At 39.1% G+C, this 15,516-nt stretch overlaps 1 protein-coding gene across 4 annotated transcripts in view; it reads right to left on the bottom strand.

Annotated features, from left to right (window-relative positions):
• PIGG (phosphatidylinositol glycan anchor biosynthesis class G) overlaps window positions 1-15,481 on the bottom strand; it is a 100,112-nt gene extending 84,631 nt beyond the window's left edge. For 2 of the 4 annotated variants that reach the window (XM_035892383.1, XM_035892385.1), the window contains exons 1-5: window positions 15,281-15,481; window positions 12,037-12,242; window positions 10,776-10,985; window positions 9,079-9,267; window positions 7,454-7,592 (exon numbers count right to left, since the gene is read on the bottom strand). In XM_035892383.1, the coding sequence (XP_035748276.1) occupies window positions 7,454-7,592; window positions 9,079-9,267; window positions 10,776-10,985; window positions 12,037-12,240 (742 nt within the window). In that variant the 5' untranslated portion in view covers window positions 12,241-12,242; window positions 15,281-15,481. Of the gene's footprint in view, window positions 1-7,453; window positions 7,593-9,078; window positions 9,268-10,775; window positions 10,986-11,474; window positions 11,538-12,036; window positions 12,243-15,280 lie in introns of those variants that run through there. The other 2 variants (XM_035892382.1, XM_035892384.1) reach the window with 2 other exon arrangements.
• Between the last annotated feature and the right edge of the window lie 35 nt (window positions 15,482-15,516).

Here is a 15,516-nt window from a genome sequence, read left to right as displayed (position 1 = left end):
ATTTTAGTAACAACATCCAACCTGCTCTAAAGCATGACTCTTCATTCCACTGTGAAGTACCTCTCAAAAACAATCCTAGTTCATCATTCAGATGAACATTCAGAACGTGAGGGAAGCATTACTAGATACCTACAGCTGCCTACCTCACACTGAGGTATGAACTTGCTCAGAAACCCAAAGTGTGTTTCTAGATACTTCTCCTTTCAGCTTCTTCATTTTTGCCAGCTGTTTTTACTCTCCTTTTCCAGACTTTCTTTTAGCTGCATATGTCCAAATCTATTAAAAGAAAACCTAATGCCTCATGTTAGCATAGTAGGTTTCAAAAAGTCTTTTTCAAAATAACCAAGCCCTTAGTTGAGCTTCAAGTTTCTCATTTAAAATTTAATTTACCTGAAGATAGGTTTAATTCTGAAGATTCCTTTGTACCTCAATAAATCAAAACCCAAGTCACATGAAATGCTGTACCACCTCTTGGTTTGAAAATGTAAGTTTGTATGAATAAACATTGGGGGGAAAAATAAAAAAGTTACTGAGCTGCCTTCATTCTGCTCTTTATTAACAGATATACTTAAAACACACTTGAACATGAAGATATTTTTGTCTACTGTTCCCATTTTTTCTTAACACTGGAGTGGTTGAATCCAGGCAACTCCATGGTTTCTTCATGGAACAGCAAGTAAAGGTCATTCTGCCTTCCCATCTGACTGTGATTCACCTCAATTGACATCTAACTTCATCTTTTTGCATTAAAAAGGAAACAAATATTGCACCAAAACCAAATGTATACATTATCCTATGGCTTAAAATGGGTGAATCTTTTCTTACCATGACTTAGACATCATAGTCAAGGTACTAATAGCTGGTGTCCTATCTATGTGCTGCAAATTACAATACTCTCCACAGGAATTCCATGTTTTCCCCTTCAGAAGAGCCTACTCTTTTTGAGCTGAAGAGTTGAAATTAGTAATAATTTAAAGAAAAAAAACCAGCAAGGCTTAGGCTACCCACACAAGTATCTTTCACTTTAAACTGAAGCTCCAGTCACAGGTGTTTCTCTTAGCATTCAGCTGAAATGTTATGATCTTCCAGTTGTTCTTAGCCAAGAATCTGCATTGGAAAGCTTGAACCTGCAGCAGCAAATATGAGATGCCTAACTGGTTATCTTCTGAGGTTTCTTTCCCTCAAAAAAACCTGGCAGCACACCTTGTCTGTGGAATCAGAAATGTTATGGCCCAATACTTGTCAGCACAATTCTGATGAGTTTCCACAAATAAAAAACAAAGGCTCAGAGCAGGGTGAGATTGCTCAGAACTGTGTCCAGGCAGGTCTTGAATGTCTCCAGATATGGAGATACGCAGATATGCCTCTCTGGGCAACTCATTCCAGCGTCTGACAACCTTACATAAAAAAAGTTTTCATTTAAACAAAATTTCCTGTATATCAATTTATGCCCACTGCCTCTTGTCTATTCACTGAGCACCACCAAGTAGACCCTGGTTCAATCTTCTTTATTCCCTCCCATCAGGTATTACCTACATTGATAAGATCCCTGCTCAGTCTTCTCCTATGCAAGCTGAACAGTGCTAGCACCCTCAGCCTCTTCTTTTATGACAGATGTTCCAATCCTTTCATCACCTTCATGGCCATTTGCTGCACCCAATACATTATATCCATGCCTTTCTTGTACTGGGCAGCCCAAAACTGGACCCAGGACCCTAGATGCAGTTTCACTACAGCTTAGGAAAGAGGAAGGATTGACCTGCTGATATCTGGCCTCCTAATGCAGCCTTGGATGCTCTGTTGGCCTTCCTTCCACAAGGGTGTATTCCTGGCTGATGTTTATCTTGGTGTCCCCAAGGATCCCTTGTCCTTCTCAACCAAGCTACTTTCCAGCCAGTTAGTACTCGATCTGCAATGGTGCATGGGATTCTTCCCCCATGTAGGATTCAACATTTGTCTTTGATGAATCTTAAGAGGTTCCTGTCAGCCCATTTCTCCAGCCTGTTGAGGTGCCTCTGAGTGGCAGCAGACCCACCTACTGTATCAACCACTCCACCCAGTTCTGTATTGTGTGCAGACTTGCTGAGGGGGCACTCTGTCCCATCGCTGAGGTCACTGGTGACTGGCTTCCAGGTGCTGATCACAACCCTGTGAGCCCAGCAGCTGAGCCACTTTTCAGTCCACCACACTATCCAGTTGTCTAGTCTGAACTGCAAAAGGATGGTTGAAGCACCATATGAGCACCACAGATGGTGAACATGGGGCTTCCTCAAGTTGTCTGAAGACCTATGAATTCTTCCCAATCAGACTGTCTGTAGCAGAAACCCATAAAGATATTGACCATGTTGGTCTGTCCACTAATCCTGACCCAGAAGTTCTCAACTGTTTCATTACCCACCCCCGAGGCGCAGCTCCAGGCACTGCCACTGCTCTCTCACAGAAAGAGCAACTCTCCCTCCTCACCCTCCCAACTTACAATCATAGAATCATACAATGGTTCGGGTTGGAAGGGAAGGTACCTTTAGAGATCATCTAGTCCACCCCCACCACCATGTGCAGGGACTTCCTTCACACCTCTTGTTACTGGTTTCCACTTGAACATTGAACCATTGACATGGCCATCCAGCCAATTTCTTATTCATCTAAGAGTCCATTTGTCAAACCCATATCTCTCTAATACAGCAGTAAGAATGTTGGGGGAGGCCATATCAAAGGCCTTACAGAAATCTATGACAGATGACATCTATAGCTTTTCTCTTCTCCACTGATGCAGCTACTCCATTGCAGAAAGTCATTAGATTAGTCAGGCACAGTTTGCCCTTGGTGAAACTGTGTTGGCTGTCTCTAATCACCTCCCTGTCTTCCATGTATTTTGACATGTCTTCAAGAAGGATCTGTTCCATGATCTTACTGGGCACAGAGGTGAGGCTGACTGGTCAGTAGTTCCCAGGGTCCTCCTTTTTACCCCTTTTAAAAATGGGCATCTTTCTTGAAGATGAATCTGATTACTCTATACAATGACTTCTTTGATAGATAATCTCTTTCCTATAGGAATCACAGTAGATACGCATACATGTGTATGTGTCTGCAGTGGGATAGGTGGGACTGTATTTATCTTCACCTAGAAGCCACCCAAAATAAAGGGCAAATTCATGCATGCTTTTGAACTACATGCAACATTAGCCACTGAGTTAGCGACATTTTCTTCAGTATTTCTAGAGCCTGAAGCATACATACCAATTGAACAACACTAAACAAACAGCACATCTCTTTTCCAATCTTAATCGTCCTGACCAAAGCGTTAAGCTACATCCTTGCACATCCAGAACACTCTAAGAAAAAAAAGACCCTCTAAGAAGTTTAGAACAACAGGGAGAATTCTCCTTAAGACTCTGTAAAAAAAGCTACCATGACTTGGACCTAGTTCCATGTTACTGAGACTCTCCACTACTAGAAGGAGAGAAGCTTGTCATGGATGCTTTGCCCACTCCAGCCCCCTTCCAGTAGGGTAGTACCTCTAACAGCAGTTTGCAGTCACAAGCAAGTAGCATAAAAATTTTTTACAGTTCATCCTCAACAATTTTGATTTCATTTCTCAGATGAAAGCTAGAAGTTGAAATTAAGCTGTTCCCAGTCAAAAATAAAATGAAAGTGAAGATACAAACTAGAAGCTGGTAGAAACTTCAGTCTGTTTCGCCAGTGCTTGCAGAAATACTGTCAGATGGAGCTTTGTGTTGGAATTTTCAGTAACACAGCCATAACCTGAATTCCACCAACAGGGCAAATTTCCTCACTTGATACAAATGGGTTAAGCAAGGAAATCTGTGCAGAAAAAAATATCAGAATATATGGAGCATGGGTCCTGCTATTGACATGTTGCTATCATAAGTGGCATTTGTTTTGTTAGACTCCTGGACAGAGTTTAGTTATGATTAGAAGCTGTGATGTCAAAAGATAATTAATTATTGACCTACAATGATCATCTTGCTAAACTTTACATTGTTATCCACTTTAATTATTCATAGCTGTAACACAGCTTTGCATTCTCACCCAGTTATTTTAATGATTCAACAGATTATAAATCAAGCGACAAGGACTTCAAGCTTCACAGTGACTTTAACACAACATCTTCTAATGTCCATGGTAAAATATTCTCCTTCATCCTCTGACTCAATTTTTTCCACATAATTATCATATTAACTTGCTTACTTATATTGCAGTTTCTGTCATGCTTCCTAACGAAATATTACATTTTGCTAGTTTTTATTTTCTCCACATATTTTTATTTTTTTTATTTATAATTTTTTTGTTTTTTATTCTTTCCTCCAAATACACACTCACACATACATATGCACACCTACGTGTATTTTAATAAGCAATTTTGCAGTTCTCTAGGTTCTCATTCCAAATAAATTCATGCGTAAGAATGAAATAAAAAGATAATTTACCCTAAATTATTTCCCAGCTTTACTTATTTAAACTAGAAAATTCACTCCATTGTGCTATTCCTCCAAATAGCTCAGAATCAGTGCCCTATAAAGGATAGCTCACAAACAGCAGATATGAAACCACTGAGATTTAACTACACAAGCAGTTTTACTTTAATCTTACTCTTTCATCATTATTTCTCCTCTTTTGCCTACTAGGAGTAGTACTGGTCATTAAAAAAAACTCCATTCAGAGGCAGTGTGCCAGAGAAGATTGCATTAAAAACTGAACTCAGTATCATTTCTCTGAACTGAATGGCTAATTTGCAGTGCCACACTATACTCTTGAACCTAAAAGCCCAAACTGTGTTACAAACAATCTCCTTTCGTATAAGTAACTTCTTTTTTTGGATTATTTACCTTTTTCGTATGCAGGTGTATTCTCTTGCAGCAGTCTGCTAAGCTGGAACCCATTCAAGTGCACAAAACGTAGTTGTTCCCTCATTGTCTTGCCTCCCACAACTGGCAATATAAGGTTCCCAACACTGTTTCTTGAAATTGGTAGACCAAGCCCTACTGCCAGTGTGCTTAAAAAAAAAAAGGGGGGGGGGGGGGGGAAGAAAGGGGGAAAGAGAGGAAAAAGTATTTCAATAACAGACCCATTCTATTTCTCCAAAGACAGCTGGCATCTTGTTAGTTTTAAGAATTTTTTCATTGCTGTTAGATCAGCTATTTCAAGTGATCTACAGAGAGCTGAGTGATCTTTCTCAGCTGCTGTCTTCTGCGGTTGTAAAACCAAAATTTATTAAATTCTCAGCAAGTATCACTCTTCAATGCTAGCAACTACTGTAAATACAACATGTTACACAAGTACAAGAAAGAAAAGAGGTGGTCCAGGAGATCACCTTAATATCAAGTTGCAGCCTACATCCTAAGAGGGTTTGATAACTTTTACATTAATAAGAATAGAAAACACTACAGTAGACTAATTTAATGGATGAATGAAGAATGAGAATCTAAAATAATACTGACAGCATTCCAGAAGCTTCTTGATATAATGACAATAGCGCAAGATTTATTAATATCAGGTTGCTAGGCAAACAGTATTAGAGGTCAAGTAAAGAATGTTGAGGCCCAAATCCATGGCTCCATGCAGGCAAACCCAGTGATTTTTAAAGGGTTCTGTGCAGGATCCCATTACTTCACTGCAGTTATCAGGATTTGCCTTCAGTCCCACAAACATCTACACGCATGAATGATTTACTTACTAATGTAAGTAACCTTTTTTTTTAAGATTGTCTTGCCAGTTGTTTCTTTGTGTGCTTTGCTAGTTACATATCAGTGTTTTTCTATTATGCTTTTATTTCGTTGTCTTTGTAACTCCAGGCATTGAGTGTTTTGACTTAAGTACAGTACAGAAAGAATTCTACATACAGCGTTTATTAGTCTCAAGACTCCCTTTAAGAGCATTAGAACTTCTCTCATTTCTCTTCTAGCTCTGATTAATCTCATACTTGTACAGAATGCCATCTATAATCCCTAAAGCCTCTTTGCATGAGTGCCTGTATGTCAGCAATTTTCAGACTTCATCTTTAAAGGCAAGTTCTTACCTAGTTAAAAAAAGCCAAACTACCAAATGCATTTAGCCAATCGTGGATGACACATCTCTATAGAAGGCTACACAAGTAATATACTGACAGCATACTAAATGCAAAAGCCCACAGGATTACTATTTTGAGGCCTACCAAATTAACCACAGTACATTTTGTTTACAGTAGGATCATAAGGAGCAGTCATAGAATTCTGATTGCTGTAGCAATGAGAAGCAAGTTGCTGGATATTTACGTGGACATCATTAGAAATCACAAATTTGATCCCAAAACATAGGTGAATAGATATATTTCACTGTATTGTAAAAACTGCACATTCAGTGTAAATGTAACAGAAACTAATCTCAATAAACAAGAGATTGTATTTACAGTATCTACACTCATGTGGTCTGGTTGCCAACACTTACCAGTAAAACGTATAGAGCAAAAACTTACCTGAGAGCTTTGATCAGCTCTTGACTTTGTTTTGGTTTTATACCTGAAAAGAGTTCAACGACTCCTTAAGCAATGCTGTCTATTGCAGCTGGATAACAGCTTTATAAATGACAGACAGATAAATGTACTTCCACTGTGCTGCAGGAACCTCCAGCAAGATAAACAAGGCAAGGTTCTGCAAACAGGCTTTAAAAGCAAGGAAATTGGATGGAAATGAGCAAGAGACAGAATGAAAGGCAGAGGAAAGTATTATTTTGAAGAAAATATTCACTTCTGCTATAACTACATTTCACCGATTCACTCAGTCAAGGAGTTTATTTAAGCAAGACTCTGTAAATTAGACTAAAGATTCTCTATGACGCCATTCCCATCTTGCCTCTTACTTCAAGCTATATGATACAAGTAGAAAATGAGTTTCAGAAACAGATAAACTCACATCAATGATTTAAAATTAACTACCTGGCCAAAACAGTAAATACACTCATGCTCCATATTCTTTCCTTAGCATTTAGCAATCAGTAATGATGTTTTCACTGCTGTCATCTCTTACCCTTCCACAAGAGCAATTCTTGCTCTTTCCTGTTACTCTCAGTAAAAGAAATTGTCATTCATTCCTCTATCCTGGCTGTCTGAGACAGAAGAATGGAGGCCAGGGAAATATTCTGGCCAAGAAAGACAAAACTTAAAACTCACTTCAAATAGCATTTTACTTCTATACATTTACCAGTATCCCAGGATCCTGACAACAGATCTCATTAGCTCTCAAGTAGGACAGTGCTGCAAAAGGTTGTAATTTGAGAAATACGCAATTCTCTCAGTGGTTACAAAGCTTAAGTCACAATTTCACCATGACACAGATGCAAACACTGACTAAAACCAGAGCTTTAGGTCACACAGAATGGGCCTTGCCAGATAGGTGTAGGACAAACCAAACCAGTTTTCAATGTGTTATAAAAAAGGTCATGCTTCTTTGATCCTTACCACTTCTCTTTTCAAAAGCAGAGCTGATGAACAGCAGTGGTGTGCGCACTTCTCCTTCCGAAGAACCACCATGACTACCTGTTTCAGACATCCCATGATCCCCACAAACAACTAGCAAATTGGGCAAAGAAGCTTCTTCCTGCAAGTCACAGAAATAACTGTAAGTTACTGGACAAACAAAATGCTTCACTGTGTTTACCATTTTCTCATATGAGTATTTCTCAAAATAAATTCCATTTTTTTAAATTGGCTCACAATACCTGGGGCAGATTACAAGAGATTTCTGCAACTAAGTGTTGTGCAGTAATACTAATTTTTAACAGTTAAGGCACACATATGTATCTAACATACTTGTCAGGATGTTACAAAAACCACAAAAAAAGCTTTAAAAAATTCCCCTCATTTACAGAGTCACAAAAAACTGACTGAAGGATTAAATAAAGGTCATCGTACTGTAGGAAGAAAATCAGGAGTCCAGGAGCAGTAGCATTAACAGATAAGTATTCCCTCCTCTGTTTCTTCAGCTTCATTGAGTTTTTAACATAATACAAATGCTAAATTATTTATATTATAAATATTAATATAATAGAAAATTAATTCAAAAAGATAATGCTATTTCTAATAGTCTCTAGCCTCTCAAGTGCTTTTGGGGTAGATATCTGACATGACTGATGTCAAATGATGTTTGTTTCTCTGAAGAAAGAGAAACATAAATGTGAGGACTGTCCAACAATTTTGAGTTAACAAATCGAAGACAGCAGAAAATAGTCAGCCCATAACAAAGCAGCTTTTCATCATCTGTAGTTATTACCAGTACCTGTTGTATCCAAAAGTAAAGCACTTTTATTATTTTTGTATTCTAAAACTGAGATAAAGGCTTGCATACAGTTGGCTAAAGCAAAACATACTAACAAACTGTGGCAAAACCACTGCAATGTTCATGAGATTGTAACTTCCACAAGCAGGATTTAACATCTCTTGTCATACAATAGTATCCATTTGTCTAAAAATACAGCTATTCTCAGTTGCAGTTGCCAAAAAACAAACAAGAAAAAAGCTTCAGGCCACTTGGAATTAAGGCTTGGTATTTCAACATCCAGACTATTTAGATAAGTGATATTCTATATTGCCAAATCTAAAAACAGATTCAGTTTTGGTAATTTACATGCTACATTTAGCATAAGAAAAATGCTGTTTACAACCACCATTTCCATTTAAATCTTTTCAATATCTAAGAATAAGGTATGTCTTCACAATTGTAGAAATCAGAGCCACTAGCTATACAAGCACATTATTCCTTCTGCTGAATTTCAGTACTAGAAAGCACACCAGTCACCATTTTAATTCATGAGTGATAAGAGAATTTTGGGATGCATTCCTCTCCTCTTCCTGCACACCAAGGAGGAGTTATGTTCCACAGCTGTTCAGAAGAGGCTGTTAACAGATGTTACTAAGGTCAGCCAGTAAATCCTTAAAAATGCTACACTATACTGTTAAATGGGGAACAGCCAGTGAAGGGAAAGAACACGGTATGGGAATAAACAAGCTACCACCCCCAATCAAGCAAGCATTTTAAAGCTAGTCCACAACTAACAGACATTGATCCAACAAAGAGCTATGATGACCTTTGAAAGAAGAGAAATATGAATCTTCTTCAGGACGTTATCCATTTCACGAAGTTTTGGTCCCACTAATGGGCTGTTTGGCCCAGTCATATGTCCAATATGGTCCAACCCCAGGTAATGTAGTATTAGGAGATCCCAGTCTTCTCTCTTTAGCACTCTATCCAAATGCCTAGTAACATTATCATCAACCTCAGAAATAAAAGGGAAACAATTAAAAGGTAAAAATAAGTTCCCTCTTGCAAAAAGCACAGAAAAATCAGATCGCACTACACATGAAAATTCTATAGAAGCTGATGAGAATTACAGTGGCTCACAATGTTAACATGGAAAAAAAAAAGTAAAAAAATCAGATTGATCAATTCAATGCCAGGCAGTCAAAAAAATCTCTCTTACAAAACAGATTCTTCACCCCATTTTACTCTTTTCTGGATGAGGCATCAGATTACACACAAACAGAGTAAATGGGTTGCCATGCTTCCACAGATACCTTTAAAAACTGTTTCAAGATATTTTCAGTCGCTTTCATCCTTCACACTCCTGCTTTACCACTTCACAAGAAGTAGGTACAGGGAAAAGCCTCTCTTTGGTGCTTGGAAGCACACGGGGAAAAAAACCACTCCTGCTCTTTCAATTCAGTTTTTGCTACTGTGCACACACAAGGAGATTGTACTTGCTGTGAGAAAAAGAACTGATGACATAGCAAGAAAGAAAAATTACTTGAAAAGTGCTATTTGGGGCCTAGCTCACATGTTCTCCTGCTTAGGCTGACAATCTATTTTTAGTTACATGTATTTCTCCGTGGATATTAAAAAGCCTTACAAAATTTCACATGCAGTATCACCTTGTTGACTCTGGTTATAACTATCTAAAAAACTATAAAAAGCTTTCTGTTTAATGGACTATATTCAGCAAGCATAAAGACTGCATAAAGAGCTTGAGAGCCATATAATTGCAGACCCAGCAGCATGTTTGCATTTCTCCACTCATGTTGAAACTTCTGCAAGTCTTATTAGGGTAACCAGTTATAAGTGTCTGCCAATTCACATTAGACCTACCTAACTTCCTTAAACATGGCAATAAAATACTTAACGTCAGTAGCAGCAGATCAATGGCCTGAGGTTTAACAAACCATAAAGGTTCAAAATATGAACTAAAATTGCCAAACCATTTACTCTTTTACTAGGCCCAGAATAAGAACTTTCACAATTTGTTTCATTTACTCTCTATGCTCCTTGATAACATACTGAAACACTACTCATATAGCAACTACAAAAGCGATACAATACTATAGAAATTATGCCTCTAAGAGATGAAGATTATATGTTAATGGGCTTTTCAAAGATGGCACAAACAAATATAAATGTGATAGCAAACAGGGAACATGAATGGTGGAATTCTTAAACAAAGCAAGCGGTCTAAATTCCTACCACAAGTTTTGTGACAATGTCATGTGTTTAGGGAAGTTACACAATAACACTCTGTTACTGTATCATCCAAACGCTTCCCAAGGCATATGCATGAGGGACTGAAATGTTTAGCTCCACATTGCCCATTGTGCAAACACATACAAATCCAATTTCTGTTTAATTGCCAGGTTCGTATTTCAGAGCAAGGAGTTTTACTCATTCATTCTTACAAGTTGCCACTATGTGGTTTTACTCACATTATTTAACTTGGGATTATACAAAGCCTCTCACCTCTGTAAAGTCTGACACAAAAAAGGATGTTGTTCCATCATATTCCACAAAATGCTTTGGAAACAATTTAACCCAAGTATCATCACCATAAAAGATTATTCTTTTCCCAGCTGTTTTTGCCTGCCATATCAGATTGTCATCCAACAGAGCTGGAGAATTGAGGTTCACAATAACATCAATGAAACCAGGAATGCTACCTGTCATCAAAGCCTAGATAAAACAAGAAAAGAAGCATATTAACAGAAAGCAAAAAGTTTCCAGTACTCAAAAGACAGTATTAGTGTAAGAGGAAGCAATGAAGCAGAGGGTAGAGAAATTATACTTTCAATAAAGAAACATAATAAAGGAAAATAACATGCGAGCTGCCATGCCACACAGGTGATGTGATCATCACCTGCCACAACACAGTCCTAGCTGATGTCAGAGATAATAACCACTTTACAGAAAGGTGAAAATAATATTTTCGTAGTTAGTGCACAGCAAAACTACTTTCTATGCCAGCTGAAATTTGCTTCATTTACTAGTCATTATATCACCAAAAAGATGTTCTAGAAGGCCTAAATAAACTGACTTAACACAACAATAACAATGGTAGCACATTCAAAACAGTAATTAAGAATCTCTTGGAAAATTCAATGAAGTCTACCTGTCAAGAGTTACCAGACTATCTCCCCTTCACCGGCCTTCTATCCAACCTACCAAAGCTCGTTCTCTTGGCCTCTTCAATGTGAGAAAAGTCACTCAGATCCATCACTGAGAAACCTGGATGATCAAGTGTTTTGATGACACAGACACAAGTCACCTTTTTATTATCTGGAACTTGGCATAATTTTCTTCTTAAGCTCTGCAAAAACATCCCTATGACAAAACAAATCTACACTAAACTGGATTTCCTGTAAGAAGTTACATGAACACAGAGAAATGCTAATAAAAATGTTCTTGGATAGAAGGCAACTGGAAAATTTGACAACTGACAGGCTTGTGCCTTCCTGTGATTATAAACGAAAAGATTATGTCAATCACTTAAGCCTGCACTAGGACCTTAACTACCCTTAACTGATTCTCACAGACCTTCCCACCACAGAGCTGCCAAATAAAGGAACGAAACAAGGCAAAGGGACTTAAGTGGAAGCTGCCACCTCCTCCTCTAACTCAGCCTCTCCACTTTCCTTCGATCCCTGACAACTCTGAGCACATGAAACAACACAGCCTTCAAAACTTCCTCAACTGACGCAACCCTAAGTAGAAAAAACCCACTTACCTTAATTCGAGGCATAGTTACAGTGGGTGGCTTTGCTTCAGCAATGAAACTGTAGGATGTCCCTTTTTCAACAACTTGTGTAGTATACGGCATGAACTGTTTACCTTTGGATCCAAACACAAAGTCATCTCTCAAAGCATCTATCAGCACAATGACAACTTTTCTGAAAAGTGGTGGTGGAATTTTCGTCCAGTTAGATACCATTCCTAAACAACAAAAAAAGGGTATATAAAAGTCATCAACAAATTTCAACAACGGTTAGACAGAAGTTAAAGGACAACTTCACCACAGAAATGAGTGCTTCCAACTTCTTTACTAACTTTACGTTCAGAAGCAAGAAGCTGCAAACAATAGCAAACATGAGAAGTAATAGGAGGAAGCTGAGTTTTCAGGCCATCCAGCACAGGAAAGACATAACAACAAAAAATCCAATACAGCATCTAGGAAGGAAAGCAAAATGTGAATGGAATCCACAATGTGGAATAGGGAGAACTAAGGAAAAGCTACAAAATGGAGAACGTTTAAAGGAGTAAGAATGGATAGCCGCTACCTTCTCTCTTGTTAACTTAGTAAAGCTGAACTACGTATATCAGATAGACAACTTTTGTTAGAAGAAAAGATGCAGCATTCACCTGTGCTAATACACAATTTTGCACATTAGAACGTATCTCAAGCAATGCCTCTCAATCAAATCCCACTGTAAGAGAACAGGAAAATTACATAGAAATAGACAGCTCCACTGAGATTTGAACAGAAGTGACTTGTGTGCATTTGCACCCTTCAAAGTAGAAGACTGGGGCAGGATTGTTCAGTGATGGCAGCTGCAGGGCCAGAATCCAATTCCAGAATCCCCTGAGCATGCTACATTGGTGGGCACAGCAAAATGCTGCTGTGCACCAGGTAGCGGGCAGGGTCATGCCTTCAAGCCCAACTCTTTCTCTTGTATAGACTTAATGCTGGCTGCAGCCACTCTCCTTTTGCGTCGAGCTTGGTCCACACGGTGACATTTAGCTTTTACAGCAGCAGTTTTTGGCCCAACCTCTACAGGTCCCATATCTCTACCAGGAAAAAACACAGGACAAAATGGAAGCGGAATGGATCCTACCCACAGATCTCTACTCAGACAACATTGTGGCGAATCAATTTCTCAATACATGCATTATATAAAGTTAGGGGGTTTACATTCTTTTAGAGTAAAATGTGTTTCTGAGTAAGTGACTGACAATTTGGAAAGGTCACAAATAATGTCATGTCTGACAACAGAACCTCAAAAAAGAACCTCAGAAACTGTATTTCAGTTACACAGTGTACACAGATAAGCATCAATAAATTGACATTCACTGACTTGTTACTGCTAGTGATTTTTCCAAATAAGGAAATTTGGGAGGGGGGCACAGTAGGGGGAAGAAGGAAATCTCAACAACAACAAAATGCTAGCTGCCAGCAACCCTGATTAAAATGATAATGTTTTTCCAGGACTTGAATTACCAACTTAGCAGGCATGCTTTGGCTCTCAGTGAAAAACAAGAAGGCCCAACTGGAGGTACTGTACTGTTATTTAAATCTTTCTCACAGTTTGCTCCTGTCCACTTGCCTAAGGAAACAAAACTTGCTGGACACCAAAAGTGTTCAGACTGCAAACATATATGCCCTACTCACAACTCCCTCCTACAGTGTTATTCATCAGTAAGTCAAAGCATTGAGATGTGCAAAGGAATTAGGAGTCGATTACAAGCCATCTGAAAATACTTACTATAAGATAGCTAAAGCACCACATTCTGCAACTCTTGGCATGTGGCATGTTTATTTATCCCTGCTATGGTTATTCAGAAAACAATTACTTTAAATGAAGCTGAACCTCCACAAGCAGTGAACAAAACCACAGGTTCTACCAAAAACTTACCACAATGATGTGCTGCAAGGATTCACTATTATACAAGAAACTACACAATTTTATCAGTCATCCCAGAGGCAAGACAGTATAGGTGCAACCGGCAGTCAGGGCTCACAAAGTGAAACACTCAGGAAATACAGAAGCACTGAAGAAATACTCTTTTCTAAACATATCTAAAGTAGGCTGAAAGCCTTCTTTATCATCGTTTAGCTAGCAATTTGCTTTTAGAGCTTATCATCCAGATCAAGAGATAACTCTGCAAGCAAATTGTAACCCAAGAACTATGGAAAGGAAGTATTCTTCCACTGTCACTCCATTTTTGCTTATCTATACCTTGGATTACTAGTGACATGCCTAAATTTAAACTGGTTGTAGATCCCTGTGGTACATATTTATACTCTTCAACTCAAACCAGTCTTTTCAAAACCCAATTGTCTGACACTTCCACCCAAACAGTCTCCCTCCATGTTAGTCTCCTGCTAATAATCACACGTGAATGCAACATTTCACTCACAGCAGCCTGTCAAACACCTCTGACAGTCTTGGTAATGTCCAGCTAAAAAGCAACCTGCCCTTTGGCAGCCTCCGCTCAGGTCTGTTAGCAGATTAGATTCTTTCAGTGTTCCTGCTTAACTGATCCCAGCACACCACGCTATAGATTACACAACCTTCTCTTCCCTCCATTGTTTCTCGCAATTTAAGTAGACCTGTCCCAACATGCATAATGTCATACACTTTACAAGAATTAACAATAAGAAGCAGCTAAGAACCCTGTTTGGCAGTTACAGTCCTGTTCCCCCAAGTTAACCGTAAGTAGATGTCCCAACCAAGAGCTTTGTATGAGCAAAATACTACTCAATTCAGCTCTCCACTGAACATGAAGTTTCACCCCACAGGCTCCAAACGCTGGTGAAGAACACTCCTTTGAGTACACGTTCCTCTTCCTCACATTATTTTAATACAACTTGCAACTGGACATAGAAGACAGCTACTTATCAGCACATCCTCTACCAGCCCTTCATTAAAAAGACACTGGAAAACTTTGGTTTCACAATTTCAGCTACGGAACACAGCAGGACCTGTAGAGACCATGATTTCAGAGCAACAGCAATGGACAATATTGTGCATTTTGCAACCTGACTGGGCTGTGAAGGAAACCCGTATTACTACAGTTGCTTTCCTCACTACTGATGCGTTAGAAGTCTCACTAAAGCAGCATCAAGATGCTCACGCACCGCAGTGAGCGCCGCAGAAACGACGATTCTCAAGCACAACGCAACCAGTAAGGTAACAGAGCAAGCACGTGAAGCCTTACAACTGAAGCGGCGTTATTTAATGCAAACAACTTACCATGAAAGAGTTCGGGCACGACAGCTGTGTCGGAGATAGGGAAAGGGGAATGAAACGACAGAAAAGCACGCCCTCCAAAAACGTGACAGCAGACGCTCAGGGCTTTTTGCAACCGTGAGCAGACACCGCTGGCAGCGAGCGATAACGGCACGCAAAACTAGCTCAGTTCTGAACTCTTTGTAAAACAGCCCTGGAAACGTCACGGCGCCACAGAAGGGCCGTCCCGCAGCACGGCC

This window comes from Egretta garzetta, unplaced genomic scaffold (assembly GCF_000687185.1).
Source record: "Egretta garzetta isolate BGI_Z169 unplaced genomic scaffold, ASM68718v1 scaffold604, whole genome shotgun sequence".
In the NCBI taxonomy this organism is placed as follows: domain Eukaryota; kingdom Metazoa; phylum Chordata; class Aves; order Pelecaniformes; family Ardeidae; genus Egretta; species Egretta garzetta.
Note: the sequence above shows the minus strand (reverse complement) of the source record. Positions and strands in the feature narration are given on the sequence as shown.